The sequence below is a fragment of the Varanus komodoensis genome, unplaced genomic scaffold, assembly GCF_004798865.1.
Source record: "Varanus komodoensis strain SLA01 unplaced genomic scaffold, ASM479886v1 scaffold2, whole genome shotgun sequence".
Classification (NCBI taxonomy): domain Eukaryota; kingdom Metazoa; phylum Chordata; class Lepidosauria; order Squamata; family Varanidae; genus Varanus; species Varanus komodoensis.
In genome coordinates this window covers 11,472,152-11,484,500 of record NW_025335568.1, presented here as the reverse complement: position 1 = coordinate 11,484,500, position 12,349 = coordinate 11,472,152, and the positions used below count along the sequence as shown (strand labels likewise).

General features: G+C 45.0%; 1 protein-coding gene across 1 annotated transcript in view; it reads right to left on the bottom strand.

The window, feature by feature from the left end:
- GPAT3 (glycerol-3-phosphate acyltransferase 3) overlaps nt 1-12,349 on the bottom strand; it is a 29,570-nt gene that overhangs the window by 12,801 nt on the left and 4,420 nt on the right. The window contains exon 2 of the mRNA XM_044428609.1: nt 3,344-3,440. Within this exon, the coding sequence (XP_044284544.1) occupies nt 3,344-3,440 (97 nt within the window). The remainder of the gene's footprint in view (nt 1-3,343; nt 3,441-12,349) is intronic.

The following is a 12,349-nucleotide window of genomic DNA, read 5'->3' as shown; positions in this document are numbered from 1 at the left end:
AGATGGAAACTCCTGGGCAGGTGGGCTGCCTTTCCCCTCTGCACTGTTGTCCCGGAACAAACCAATCCGAGCCATTTTCTTCGTGAGCAGCTTTCTGTAAAACATTTGCTGTGCAAGTTTTCAAACAGCTAATTGTATGGATGAGAGATCCACAACGCAGCACCCATAGAAAACTCCAATGGTGCTCATAAAGCTCTCCCTACCGCCTTTAATTTTTTCTTTCTAATGTTTTAAATTGGAAAAACATTTGGGACCCAGGTAATCTCTACTGCTCCTGAACTGCTGATCAGAAATTTGACGGACATTAGGGAAAGGAACTCCCTAGCCGTGCCCTAATCTTCTTCCATCCAAACAGGTCTTTCTGCTTTGCTGGCAGTCTTCCTTCCTAGCCCCTTCTCCTGTTCTTTCTCTCCCAAATACCCCTTGACCTCACTGTTTCCCAGCCCCTTCTCTTGTTCTTCACACACTCATATATACAGAGCCGGTTTTTGAGCAGAGGCTCTGAGGGCAGAGGAGGAGTTGGGCGGGAGGCATTTTCATTTGCTTCAGAGCTGCAAAAAGGCTGCATGTGTCCTTTGGACACAGCACCCCTATAAAGGCCTACTCAGAAGTAATTTCCATGGAATTCCACGTTCTAGAGAGAATAGTCTGGTCTATTTTTTGTTGCAGAGCCAAGCCTGTATCGGGGCTCTGCAGACTCCAAGCAGCATGCTTAAAATGCTGCTCCATACCAAAAAGAAATCCATCATGTCAGGGAAGAAGCTAGGCTAGAAGTCTTCCATCAGGCCTCTGGTTCTCTGTATGAAAGGTCGTTATTGTCTCTGTGCAGCAGTATTCAATCATACACAGCTTATCACCTGAGAACCAGGCCTCAGAAACCCAGTGAAAATATGAGATGCTGGAAGAAAGACTGCCTGATGCCTTGAGGACGTCCATGATCTTTCCCACATCCACATATGTCCAAGGTCAAGGCACACTGCTTGAGTGGGTTTCCCAGTCTCTCTTTGCTTTCCATTTTCCTTGTCTTAGCTACCAGAGCTCCCCATTTCTCATCCCCTAAGCCTTTTAGGCAAGGCCTACTGACCCAACCATTTCCCTTGGAAATTAGTATCCACACACTCCTTTTCAATTCCAAGGATCATAAAAATGGAGCCGCTTGTTGACCTTTCAGCTTTTTCCACACCATGGAAGCCCAGATGAAAATATTTGTTAAAAATTCATCACCCAGCATAACTTTATTACAAGATTTAAATCAGGGGGTTGACATTTGCCTAAGACACACAAATAGGAATTGTATTCCTAGATGACTGGTCAGTTGCCCAGCCTGGACTATTGACATAGCTGTTTCAAAAAGTACCACCACTTGTTGATTAGTCTATCTGCCACACCAGAAATTCAACATGGGAGCTTTTCTTTTCCTATCCTAACGAACCTGCTCCTTCCAACAAACCAACCGCACGGGACTTTTCTGAAGATAGAATGAAGAGGAGGAGAATTTAAGCCACCTTGGATTCCTTGCAAAAAGGAAAAAGATGGGATGTAAATGTGCTGGTGGTGCTGGTGATGATGACGATGATAAAAATAAAGACACTCAAGACTACAGAACCTCAATCTCCCTGTACCAAGAGCAATCAAACTTTGCCTTCCATGGAGCTATTCAAGGCTCTGGAGCCCTGCCAGGACGGAGAGGTGGATCTTGCCAGTGCTCCCCATTGTAACGTAAGACCCCAAGGAAGACATGGAAGAGGGCTCAGCAAACAATACAATCCTTTAAGCCAACAGCTGTTGCACAAAAGAGCTTCCCCAGATCCTGTTCCTCAGGGCTGGCTCGACAGGCGATGAATTATGCAAGCAGGACCCGACGTTTTATGTGACAATCTGCTACAGAAGGAGACGCTGCGGTGGCACGAGGGTCATGCTCACAAAGAGAATTGGAGCAGTCTGCAGAAGGGAACTTGGAACGCATAAAAACCACACAGCGGGGGAGACGAGCGTCCACACCTCCCTGGCCACTGGGGAAACAAGAATAGCACAATTCCTTTCCCCGAGTCACTCATGGCCTACTGCTTGATCACGCGATGAGGCCCAATTATTCTGTGCGCCAGCCACAGTGAGGCGAAACCAGAGTTTCAAAATCTGGGTACAAGGAAGTCATATGAAGCAACTACTTATCGTCATGGATGAGTACAAGTGTGTAGAAAGCTATCAAGATTAAAAAGTATATTTATCTATCTTTTATCCAATCTAATATTACAATTTTATCCCAACCTTCCATCGAGGAGCTAAGGACTGTATACACTGTTCTCCTCATCCTATTCCCCTTTATTTGCACGACAGTCCTGCAAGGTAGGTTAAGCTTGTGTGTGACTGGCACAACACTAACTAGCAAGCTTCCTGACTACACAGAAATCTGAATCTAGGTCTGCCTAGTCCTTGTCAAAATCTCTGCCTTGCCAATTTCTAGGCTTCCTGACTGTGGACCATGCTGGCTGAGACCGATGGGAATTAAAGTCCAAAATGTCTGGAGAGCCCCAGGCTGCATTCTGCTGAACTGACAAACCGCTGATCCTGGCTTGTGAGCAGGTACAAATCGTGGTTTCATCATTCACACACTCAAAAACGTGGTCCAGTATTACATTTGTGCGAGTCCAATCTTAACTCACCACACTAATTAAAATTTAGTAATAAATCCACCAATTAAAAGACTTGGAACTTGGGGGAGGGGGGTAAATTATTATTTATACATAAATAGTTTACCACTGGGGGCATAAGTTCAGCACAGAACACATTATCAACTTCCATCAACTACTTTCACATACTGAATTGTTACCATTTTTTCCACTCCAAAACAGATCAAATTTATTTGCACACATTTGTAAAGAAACTTGTCAGATCACCTGTGGCAAGAAAAATAACTGCTTTTTATTCAAGCAGCATTTTAAATGTTAATATTGTTGAATTTTTCTAGCCAGGACGGCTTATTTTATATTGTGTATTTGTAATTTATTTTAATGTATATATTTTAAAATGTTATGATTTAACTTATTTGTTGTAAGCCGCCCCGAGGCTTCGGCGAATGGGGCAGCATAAGAATGTTTTAATAAATAAATAAAATAATAATAAATAAATAATAAAAATAACTGCTTTCAGGTGACCAGGCACAAAAGTGTTACAGAAGTTTAACACATCAAAGCCTCTGAGTTTATGGAATTCAACTTTCATTCAGAATTAATCTCCTGAGAGGCTTTTTCATGGATAGCCAAGCAGTGTTTTAATTCATCACCCCAGAGAAATGTCTACAAATCGCCATTCTTGTTATACAGTGAATGTTTAAGAATCTTACCATTTGAAACGGGGGGGTTCTGTCCATCCTTCTTCTTTTGCTGCTGTTCCTTCTCGTGCTGCTTCTTGATTCCCCTTTCAATCCGCCGTGTGGCCCACTGGTTGGAAAGGAGAGAGGAAGCCCACAAATTCACCTTTTAAGGGGGCATGTGAGCAACATCAAGCGATGTAATTGGGTCCCATTTCTAACTTTGATTATTCCATGCTGCTGCTTATTGTGCTGTTTTAAACACTTCTAATGCTGTTTTATTGGTGTGTTTTATAATATTACCTGCCTTGAGAGTCATAACAGAAATAGGAATGTGGGATATAATAATAAATAACAATACTTATATTGCTTTGCTAGACCACAATGAACTTGAGCTATTATTCAACGCATGCTCGCTCGCTCGCTCTCGCTCTCTCTCTCTCTCTCTCTCACTGGTGTGCATTTTCCTGTTTTGATATGCAAAACCATGTTCACAAAAACCATTTTCATACATGTTTACTGCATACTTTTTTAACCAAATGCCCAACTCAACATATTACCAGTACAACATCGGCGCCACGAAAAAATTAGTAAGCTTCCACATGGACAGGATGACATTGGACATTAGCTGCCCACATGAGTAAGTTGGAACCACTCACAAAATGCCATTTCTGCACAACTTTTATTTATTATTACTACTACATATCTTCACCACCCTTCAGCAAAACGGCTCCCCAGGTGGTTTTCAAAATCAGAAATGCCATAATTAATACAAAATACGTATAAAATGAACATATAATAAAAACACAGCAATACAATTAATAAATACTATAAGGCAAGAAAGCATAATGCCATAATCCCACCACCATCACAGCTAAATCTCATTCAGAGGTACTGCATATATGATACAAATGAGAATAAAGTCTAACTGTTAAAATATTGGGTCAATAAAAACAAAGAAACAGAGCGAGTCAGAAGGGGTCTCCTGGGCCATCTAGTCTGATCCCCGGCTCCAGCCAGCTCTGCCCACGACATGCCCACCATGTGCATGTCCAGCCTATCTTTGAACATCCTCACCGATGGGGCCTCAACCACCTCCTGGGGAAGCCCATTCCATATCTTTAGGGTCCTGACTGTCAGGAAGTGCTTCCTGGCATCCAAACTGAACCTTGGTTCCCTGAGCTTTGCTCCGTTGGAGCGCGTCCTGCCTTCCTCTGCAGGGGAGAACAGGTCTCTACCCATCTCCACGTGACATCCCCTCACAGACCTGTATGTCGCCAACTGTCTTTGCCTGGCACCCAAAGGAATGAAGAGTGAGCACACACTTCTCTGGGGAGCAGATTCCACAATTGGAGTGTCACAGCATTTCCAAAGTTGCTATCATTTTTACCTCTATTTATTTTCCCAGGATTGCTTCATGTCCCACCATTTCCCTATCCATCTCTCCAAGGGTACTTGCAGCCTTCCGACTAATTTGTTGAGCCTGTCCTCAGATTCTAAGATGACAGCCGTCGGGCGTGCAATTGACAAGAGGACGATCACTGGGCACAAGTGATACAGCTAAAATCGTAGTAGATGAACAGATCTCACCCAAGCAGTGAAGAAATGATTACAAGCATCCCAAATTGCGCAAATGAGACAGCTGTCATGCATCAGAGAAATACATCTTCAGAAGTGGCTCCTTTCATTCTGTATCAGAAACTACACTGTGCATAAAGCAAGAGCAGCCCTTCAAGTGAGGCAAGGGGGAGCAGGGACCCAAAAAACCCCAGGAATTTATTTATTAAAAAATCCATCTATTTATTTTTACATGTTCAAACTTCAGTCACCTTCAAAGTACTCTCTGTTTGATGCAATACAGCTATCAAGATGTTTTTCCACTGCTCAAAACAGCTTTTGAACCCATGAATTGTGGTGCCTTTTAATGCTTCTGCCATGTTTTGTTTCACCTCTTCCACATCAGCAAAACGTTTCCCTTTGAGGACTTTTTTCATCCAAGGAAACAAAAAGAAAGCTGCAAGGGGCAAGATCCGGTGAACAGGGAGGGTGGGGCACAAGGGCAATGCCACTGTTGGGCAGAAACTGCCAAACGCTCGGCTGAACAGAATCTCACTCCTGCACATCGTATGTGTAAATCAGCCATCATGAAATAGCAAACGCATTGAAAGAGTCTCCAAAAGAACCTCACTTGAAGCTGAATGCACAACCACAACCTGGGCACACTGATGCAGGTGGGTTCCTAGAATACTCACTTAGTGGGAAAAGCCTGTACTACCAGGGGCCCACCCTCCAGAAGATAATTCCTGTGTTTCTGGGGGTCCCCCCTCATATTTTAGTCTTCATATTTCAAATGATTTAGAGAAAGTTATGACCCTATGGGCTGCAGAGGTGTGGAGCAGAAATATGATTTGGAGTTATACTTGCTTTAAAGTAGTTTGTACAATCCTTGCATCCAAGAGGAATGACACATAACATGTATATAGCCTGTGACCAGGCAACAAACATTTCTGGCAACCTTCAGCATTACCTTTCAGCCTCCTGTAGATCCAGAGTGTAAGGGGGTGTGGATCGCCCCCGGAGCCGGATGGATCCAGATGGATTCCTGGGGGCCCTGGGGGAGTTTCCGGCTGACAAGACTGGTGCTCCTGTCGAGGCTCTGGTCGAACTGTGGAACGGAGAGATGACCAGGGCTGTGGACACGATCGCTCCTAAGCGTCCTCTCCCACCGGGCAGAGTCCGCTCTTCCCCTTGGTATACACCTGAATTACGGGCGATGAAGCGAGCTGGGAGACGGCTAGAGCGTAGGTGGAGGAAATCACGGGATGAATCTGACCGAACACACTTGAGAGCCCACTATCGGGCCTATGCTGTGGCGGTGAAGGCGGCGAAAAAGAAGTTTTTTTCCGCTTCCATTGCCTCCTCACAATGCCGTCCAGCGGAGCTTTTTCGAGTGGTGCAAGGCCTGGTTCGCCTGGGTCCTAAGGAAGATCTGATGCCACCCTCAAAGGCCCGCTGTGATGACTTTGCCAGGCATTTCAGGGAGAAAATCGCTCAGATTCGTCACGAGCTGGACTCCACTAATGAATCAGAGGTCTCTGAGGAGTCGCCAATGCCACCGTCTGGTCCAAAATTACTGGAGGAATTCCAATTATTGTGGCCCAATGATGTGGACAAGGTGCTTGGAAGAGTACGTCCCACCACTTGCCTATTGGATCCTTGCCCGTCTTGGTTAATAAATAACTCCAAGCACGGGATTGGGACCTGGATCTTGGAAGTGGTTAACGCTTCTCTGAGGGAGGGTCGAGTGCCTGCCCCTTTAAAGGAGGCGGTAATACGACCGGTCCTGAAGAAAGCGTCACTGGATCCAGAGATGGCCACTAACTATAGACCTGTGGCCAACATCCCGTTTCTGGGCAAGGTGTTGGAGCGAGTGGTGGCGGAACAACTCCAAGCACTCTTGGATGAAACTGATTATCTGGATCCTTTTCAGTCCGGCTTCAGACCCGGGTACAGTACTGAATCTGCCTTGGTCGCCCTGTACGACGACCTGTGCAGGGAGAAGGACAGGGGGAGTACATCCCTGTTGGTTCTTCTGGACCTCTCGGCGGCTTTCGATACCATCGACCATGGTATCCTTCTGGATAGACTTGCGGGATTGGGGGTTGGAGGCACTGCTTTGCAGTGGTTCTGTTCCTATCTCGACGGTCGATTCCAGAAGGTAGTGCTGGGGGACCATGTCTCTACATCATGGCAGCTATGCCATGGGGTACCACAGGGCTCCATTCTATCCCCTCTGCTATTTAACATCTATATGAAACCGCTGGGAGAGGTCATCAGGAGGTGTGGGCTGCGGAATCATCAATATGCTGATGATACCCAGCTTTACCTCTCATTCTCCACTAATCCAGGTGAGGCAGTGGCTGTGCTGAACCGGTGCTTGGCCGAGGTAAGGGAATGGATGAGGGCCAATAAACTGAAACTCAACCCAAACAAGACGGAGGTCCTGTTAGTTGGCGGATCGGGTTTCGGAGAGGGTGGATTTGACCTGGTCCTGAATGGTGCAACACTTCCTCTTAGGGATAAGGTCCGCAGCTTAGGAGTACTCCTCGACCCGGAGCTTTCTTTGGAATCTCAGGTGGCAGCGGTAGCGAGGAACGCCTTCCTTCAGCTTCGGCTGATTAATCAGCTGCGCCCCTACCTGGAGTACGACTGCCTGGCGACGGTGACACACGCGCTGGTGACTTCCCGCCTAGACTTCTGTAACGCGCTTTACGTGGGGCTTCCCCTGAAGACAGTCCGAACACTTCAATTGGTGCAAAATAGAGCTGCCAGGTTGCTGACGGGGACGGGGCGTTATGCTCACATGACTCCAGTCCTCCATCAGCTTCACTGGCTTCCCATTGAAGCCCGGGCCCAATTCAAGGTGTTGATTATGACCTACAAAGCCCTAAACGGCTTGGGTCCTGGCTACCTGAACGAGCGCTTACGTCCGTATATGCCCGACCGCCCTTTGAGATCTGCGGGAGAGTCCCTTCTCCGGGAACCCTCCATGAAAGAAATTAGGAGAGTAAGTACCCGGAGGAGGGCTTTCTCTGCGGTGGCGCCCAATCTATGGAACGTGCTCCCCAGAGAGGTCCGCCTGGCGCCATCGTTACTGGTTTTTCGGCGCCAGGTAAAGACCTTTTTATTTAAACATCATTTCAATTGTTAAAACATATGATCTGGCCGGGGCAACTTCTTCTTCCTCCTCTTTCTCCTCCTATATTTTTATTTTATACTGATAATTTTAATTTTGTATTTGTAAATCAATGTATTTTTTTGTATTTTTATATTTAATGGTAATTTATTATGTACTATTGTATTTCAATGTATTTTATCATGTTGTAAGCCGCCCCGAGGTTTCGGCAAGGGGCGACATAGAAATGTTATAATAATAATAATAATAATAATAATCACAATCTACCAGTCCAAGACCAACGGTCTAAACATCTGATTACAGGGGCAGAGGAGGAGACTGAAAAATATGATTATCTCACCTGCCCTGGAAGTCAGTGGGCCATAGCTTGTCATCAAGTGTGAATGTTTACAAGAGGTAAAGATCCTGCATAGGAAACAGGGCTACATTCCTGATGTACAAGAGGATGAATGACAACAGTTCTTGTCTGATGCAACAATTAAGCAAACTGATTGAAATCAAGTGTTTCACCAAAACCACAAATTTACATCACATTTATACATCACATATTTCCTAAGAAAGAGTACATACTAGATCATTAGCAGAACCAATAAAACATGTTGATTCATAGCTAAGAGAAACATATTGTTCTATCTAAGAGGGCATGTGTAAACGATGCTGGTTTACAGAAAGCAAAATCACTTAAACACCGGAATAAGTAACACCCAAAGCATACCAGAAACAAGAATAACCTGTAAATAATGGGCAGATCATTTGTTGATTGATTCATTCATTCCATTTTTATACCACCCAATGGCTCAGGCTATCTGGGTGATTAGCAAATGTTAAAAATAAACAAGATAAAAAGACGCATACACACATCTCTACTTGTGGTAAACAATGACAACATCCCAGTACCCAGCATCAAATAATATTAATTTATAAAATATAGTAATATCGCAACTGAACTCAGAAACGAGCAAAAAAAGACCTTCCTCAATTCAATGTAAGTGATAAACTTACAGAATAGTTATTATTGTGTTTGATAGAGTTGCAGGTTCTGTTTTAAGAAATGCATGTAAACTTTTTGGCAAGCTTTTATCCTGATTTTGTTTAAAACCCACAAGCTACCCAGCCACTAGTGAGCAAAGGCACACTGCCCCGATACTAGAAATAGTACATTGCCGTCAGGTCTAGTATTCACAGCCTCCTCCAGAAATTTCTTCCATCTGCACTGAGAGTCATTCAAACTGCTGGCCATTACTATATCTTGCCTTAGTGAATTCTATCATTTATCAATGTGCTACAAAGTACTTCCTTTTATCTTCTGGAATCTGCCATGGAATGAGGTCAGGTTCTAGTACAATAAAAGGAGAAGAAAAGTGCACAAGCCAAATCAAGCTAACTTCTCTCCCCACCCCCACCCCCATTCCCTGCAGCAAGACCTTCAAAATGATGGCGAACCCATGTGGACATAGAAATGCCCATGTGTTTTGCTTCCAGATGACTCAGAGGCATTCCATACCTTGGTATTGTTTTGGCAAAATAATAGCAGCAGAACAGGGAATTCAGTGTTGCCAAGATGCACAGCAGAAGAAAAGAACAGCCTATGCGGAGCAACCAAACCACCCACTTCCGAGATCAACAATGACTGGCTCACAGCTCGAAGAAGGGCAAAAAAATTAAATAAATAAAACTGCCTCTAGCCGCATAAAGCAGCATCACAGCCCGACAGATTCTAGCATTTAGCAATGCAATTAGAGCAGTGCTGTAAACCACCAGCACTGGAAAGTTCAAACTGATTTACACAATCAGAGAGATCACGTCAAGCCTTCTTTGGATGTATGTCTCAAAGTTCCCTGCCTGTAGAACAGGAGCCCTGGGAGAAAGAAAGGAAAGCTAATTGCTGTTCACATGCTAGCTTTGAGGTTTGAGCAGCACGGTTTTTAAGACAGGAAAAGTGTGGAACTTTCCCGTCACATCCTAAAGTCCTGCAAGGGCTTTACCACAGAATCCTGCTGAGTACATAAAGTGACCTTCGATGCCGCCCCTGTGAGCAAGGCAGTCTTGCTCTGTGCTGTGCTGGCAATTAAGCATCGGTGTGCTTTGCTGAAGAATACCAGGCAGCCCGCAGCTCATGGGCTAGATTTTCATGATGACAAGGCAAAAGGTTTGCTCAGGTTTCCCCTGCGGGGAAAAAGCAGCAATGTGCATTTCATACAAACGGCTACTGCTCATGCACATCCAAGAAGGGGAAGACAAGCACTACCAGTTTTCCTCTCTTCAGAACAACTGTACCACAGCAACGCAAACTTTACTACAAAAGCAACAAGAGGACTCAGGAGGAAACCCCCTTGTCCCAGATGTCTGAAACCACCGAGGGAGCCCAGTGACCTCCAGATGTTTTGGCCAACTCCCTCAACTCCACCCACAAGGCCAATGTTAAGGGGTTATATGGAAGCTGCACTCCAAAGCATCTGGGGAGCACCAACCTATTCAAGGAGACCGGAAAAGCCATGCTGGAGCAAAGCAATGGTCTGTTTGGTCTTGTCTTCCATTCACGGGTAACCCACTAGCTGCCTGGGGGAAGTCCACAAGCAGGGCATGCGTGTAATAGTGCCCTACTGCTCATATTCCCCAGCAACCGGCACACACAAGCAGAACGCCTCTTGTATGGAATAGCATACAACCATCTTGCTAGCACCCATGGACAGCTTTGTCTTCCATGAATCTGTCTAATCCCCCGCTTTTAAAGCCATCCAAATTGGCAGATCCCACCATTCTGTAACAGCAAATTCCATAGTTTACCTATGCACTGTATGAAGTAGTATTAGTAGTAATACCATGATATTCTGCCTTTTTCTTCTGACAAAGAACCCAAGGCAACTTTTGCATAGACCACCTCTTAGCTATTCTATCCTCAAAACAATCCTATGAGAGGTGAAGTCCAATGTAACCCAACGAGCTTCATGGCCAAGAGACTAAAGCCCACACTGCTCAAGTCTCAATCGAATCTAACCATGACTTCACACTTGCTCTTCCTTTTACCTGTCCCAAGCCTCCCACCCAACAGCTTCATAAGTAAATCCCAAATTCTAGTATTATTGAGGGAGAAAACTATCCCCTTTCTCTACACCTTAAATCATTTTGTGCATTTTTATTATGTTCCCCAGCCAATTGCTTGGTTAAGTTGCCTTTTTCTGTACTTTTTGCCTATCCTTGTCATTCCGTACATGCAAGAAAACAGAGGCTGGCTATTTATTTCCAGGGGAAGTGATGCAAGTAGGTAACTTAAGGAAGAGGCAGGAAAATGAGGAATGTTACACCTTTTCTTAAATGACTAACTACCTCCACACAACAGCTTGGCAGGGAATTCTGGCCATTCATTCCACATCACTAGCTACCATTTTCTTCCCCTCCAGTCTGCATTGCACACAGAGAGAAAAGACGCCCTCTGAGAATAGGTAAATGAAAGCATCAAAGGGCACCGTAACAGTGGAACAGTTCGACTGTCTTTTCAAAAAGGCCAACACAGGGCAGTGCGTAGAAAATGTGAGCAGAGGTTTGAAGGATGCACCCAGAGAGCCGCTTCATAGCAAAAGTCAGGACAAACAATAAACACCAGTGCGCTGTAGTTAAGACTGAGAATAGCATGCAGAGGATGAAAACACCGTGAGCTGTCTTGGGCAGCCTGCAAGAGGAAGCAAGACAAGATACATGTGTAACAGCCAATAACCACCCAGTTTCACAGCTGGTGCCATGCAAGAGTAAAGAACTCCTGGAGCATGTAACTATGGAGGGCAACAGGGAATTAAGATGTTGTGACACCCACTTGGCTTCAGCTCCCTTCCCTAGTCACACCTTGCCTGCACCTGAGTAAGACAGAGTTTCCTCCACTATCCCTCTTGGATGTTTAACAGCCTTTTCCAACCTGGTGCCCTCCAGATGTTTTGGATGACTACTCCCAAAACTCCCACAGGCAATGGTTGAGGATTCTGGGAGCTGCAGTCCAACAGATCTGAATGGTGCCAGGCTGGCAAAAGCTCTTCTCAATTTGACTGATTCAGCAAGGCACTTCTGCTGCTTCCTCTGTAAACACATACCAAGCCTCAGCCCCATTCCAAGGTGGATTTCTTCCAGCTGTTTTCAGGGTAGGAATCCAGCCAAAATCTGCTTCCTTCCACCAAAGAGTTCAGGGGCATTTACAGTAGGTTATTCATTTTCTCACGGTCAGTCCCTGCAAGGAAGATTAAACTGCAGGACAGCAAGTTTTCCATAGTTCCCCTATTTACAATTGAGCCTATGTCTCACATTCCTGAAGAACAGCTCAACTAACTGACCCATTTACAAGAGTTATATATCAT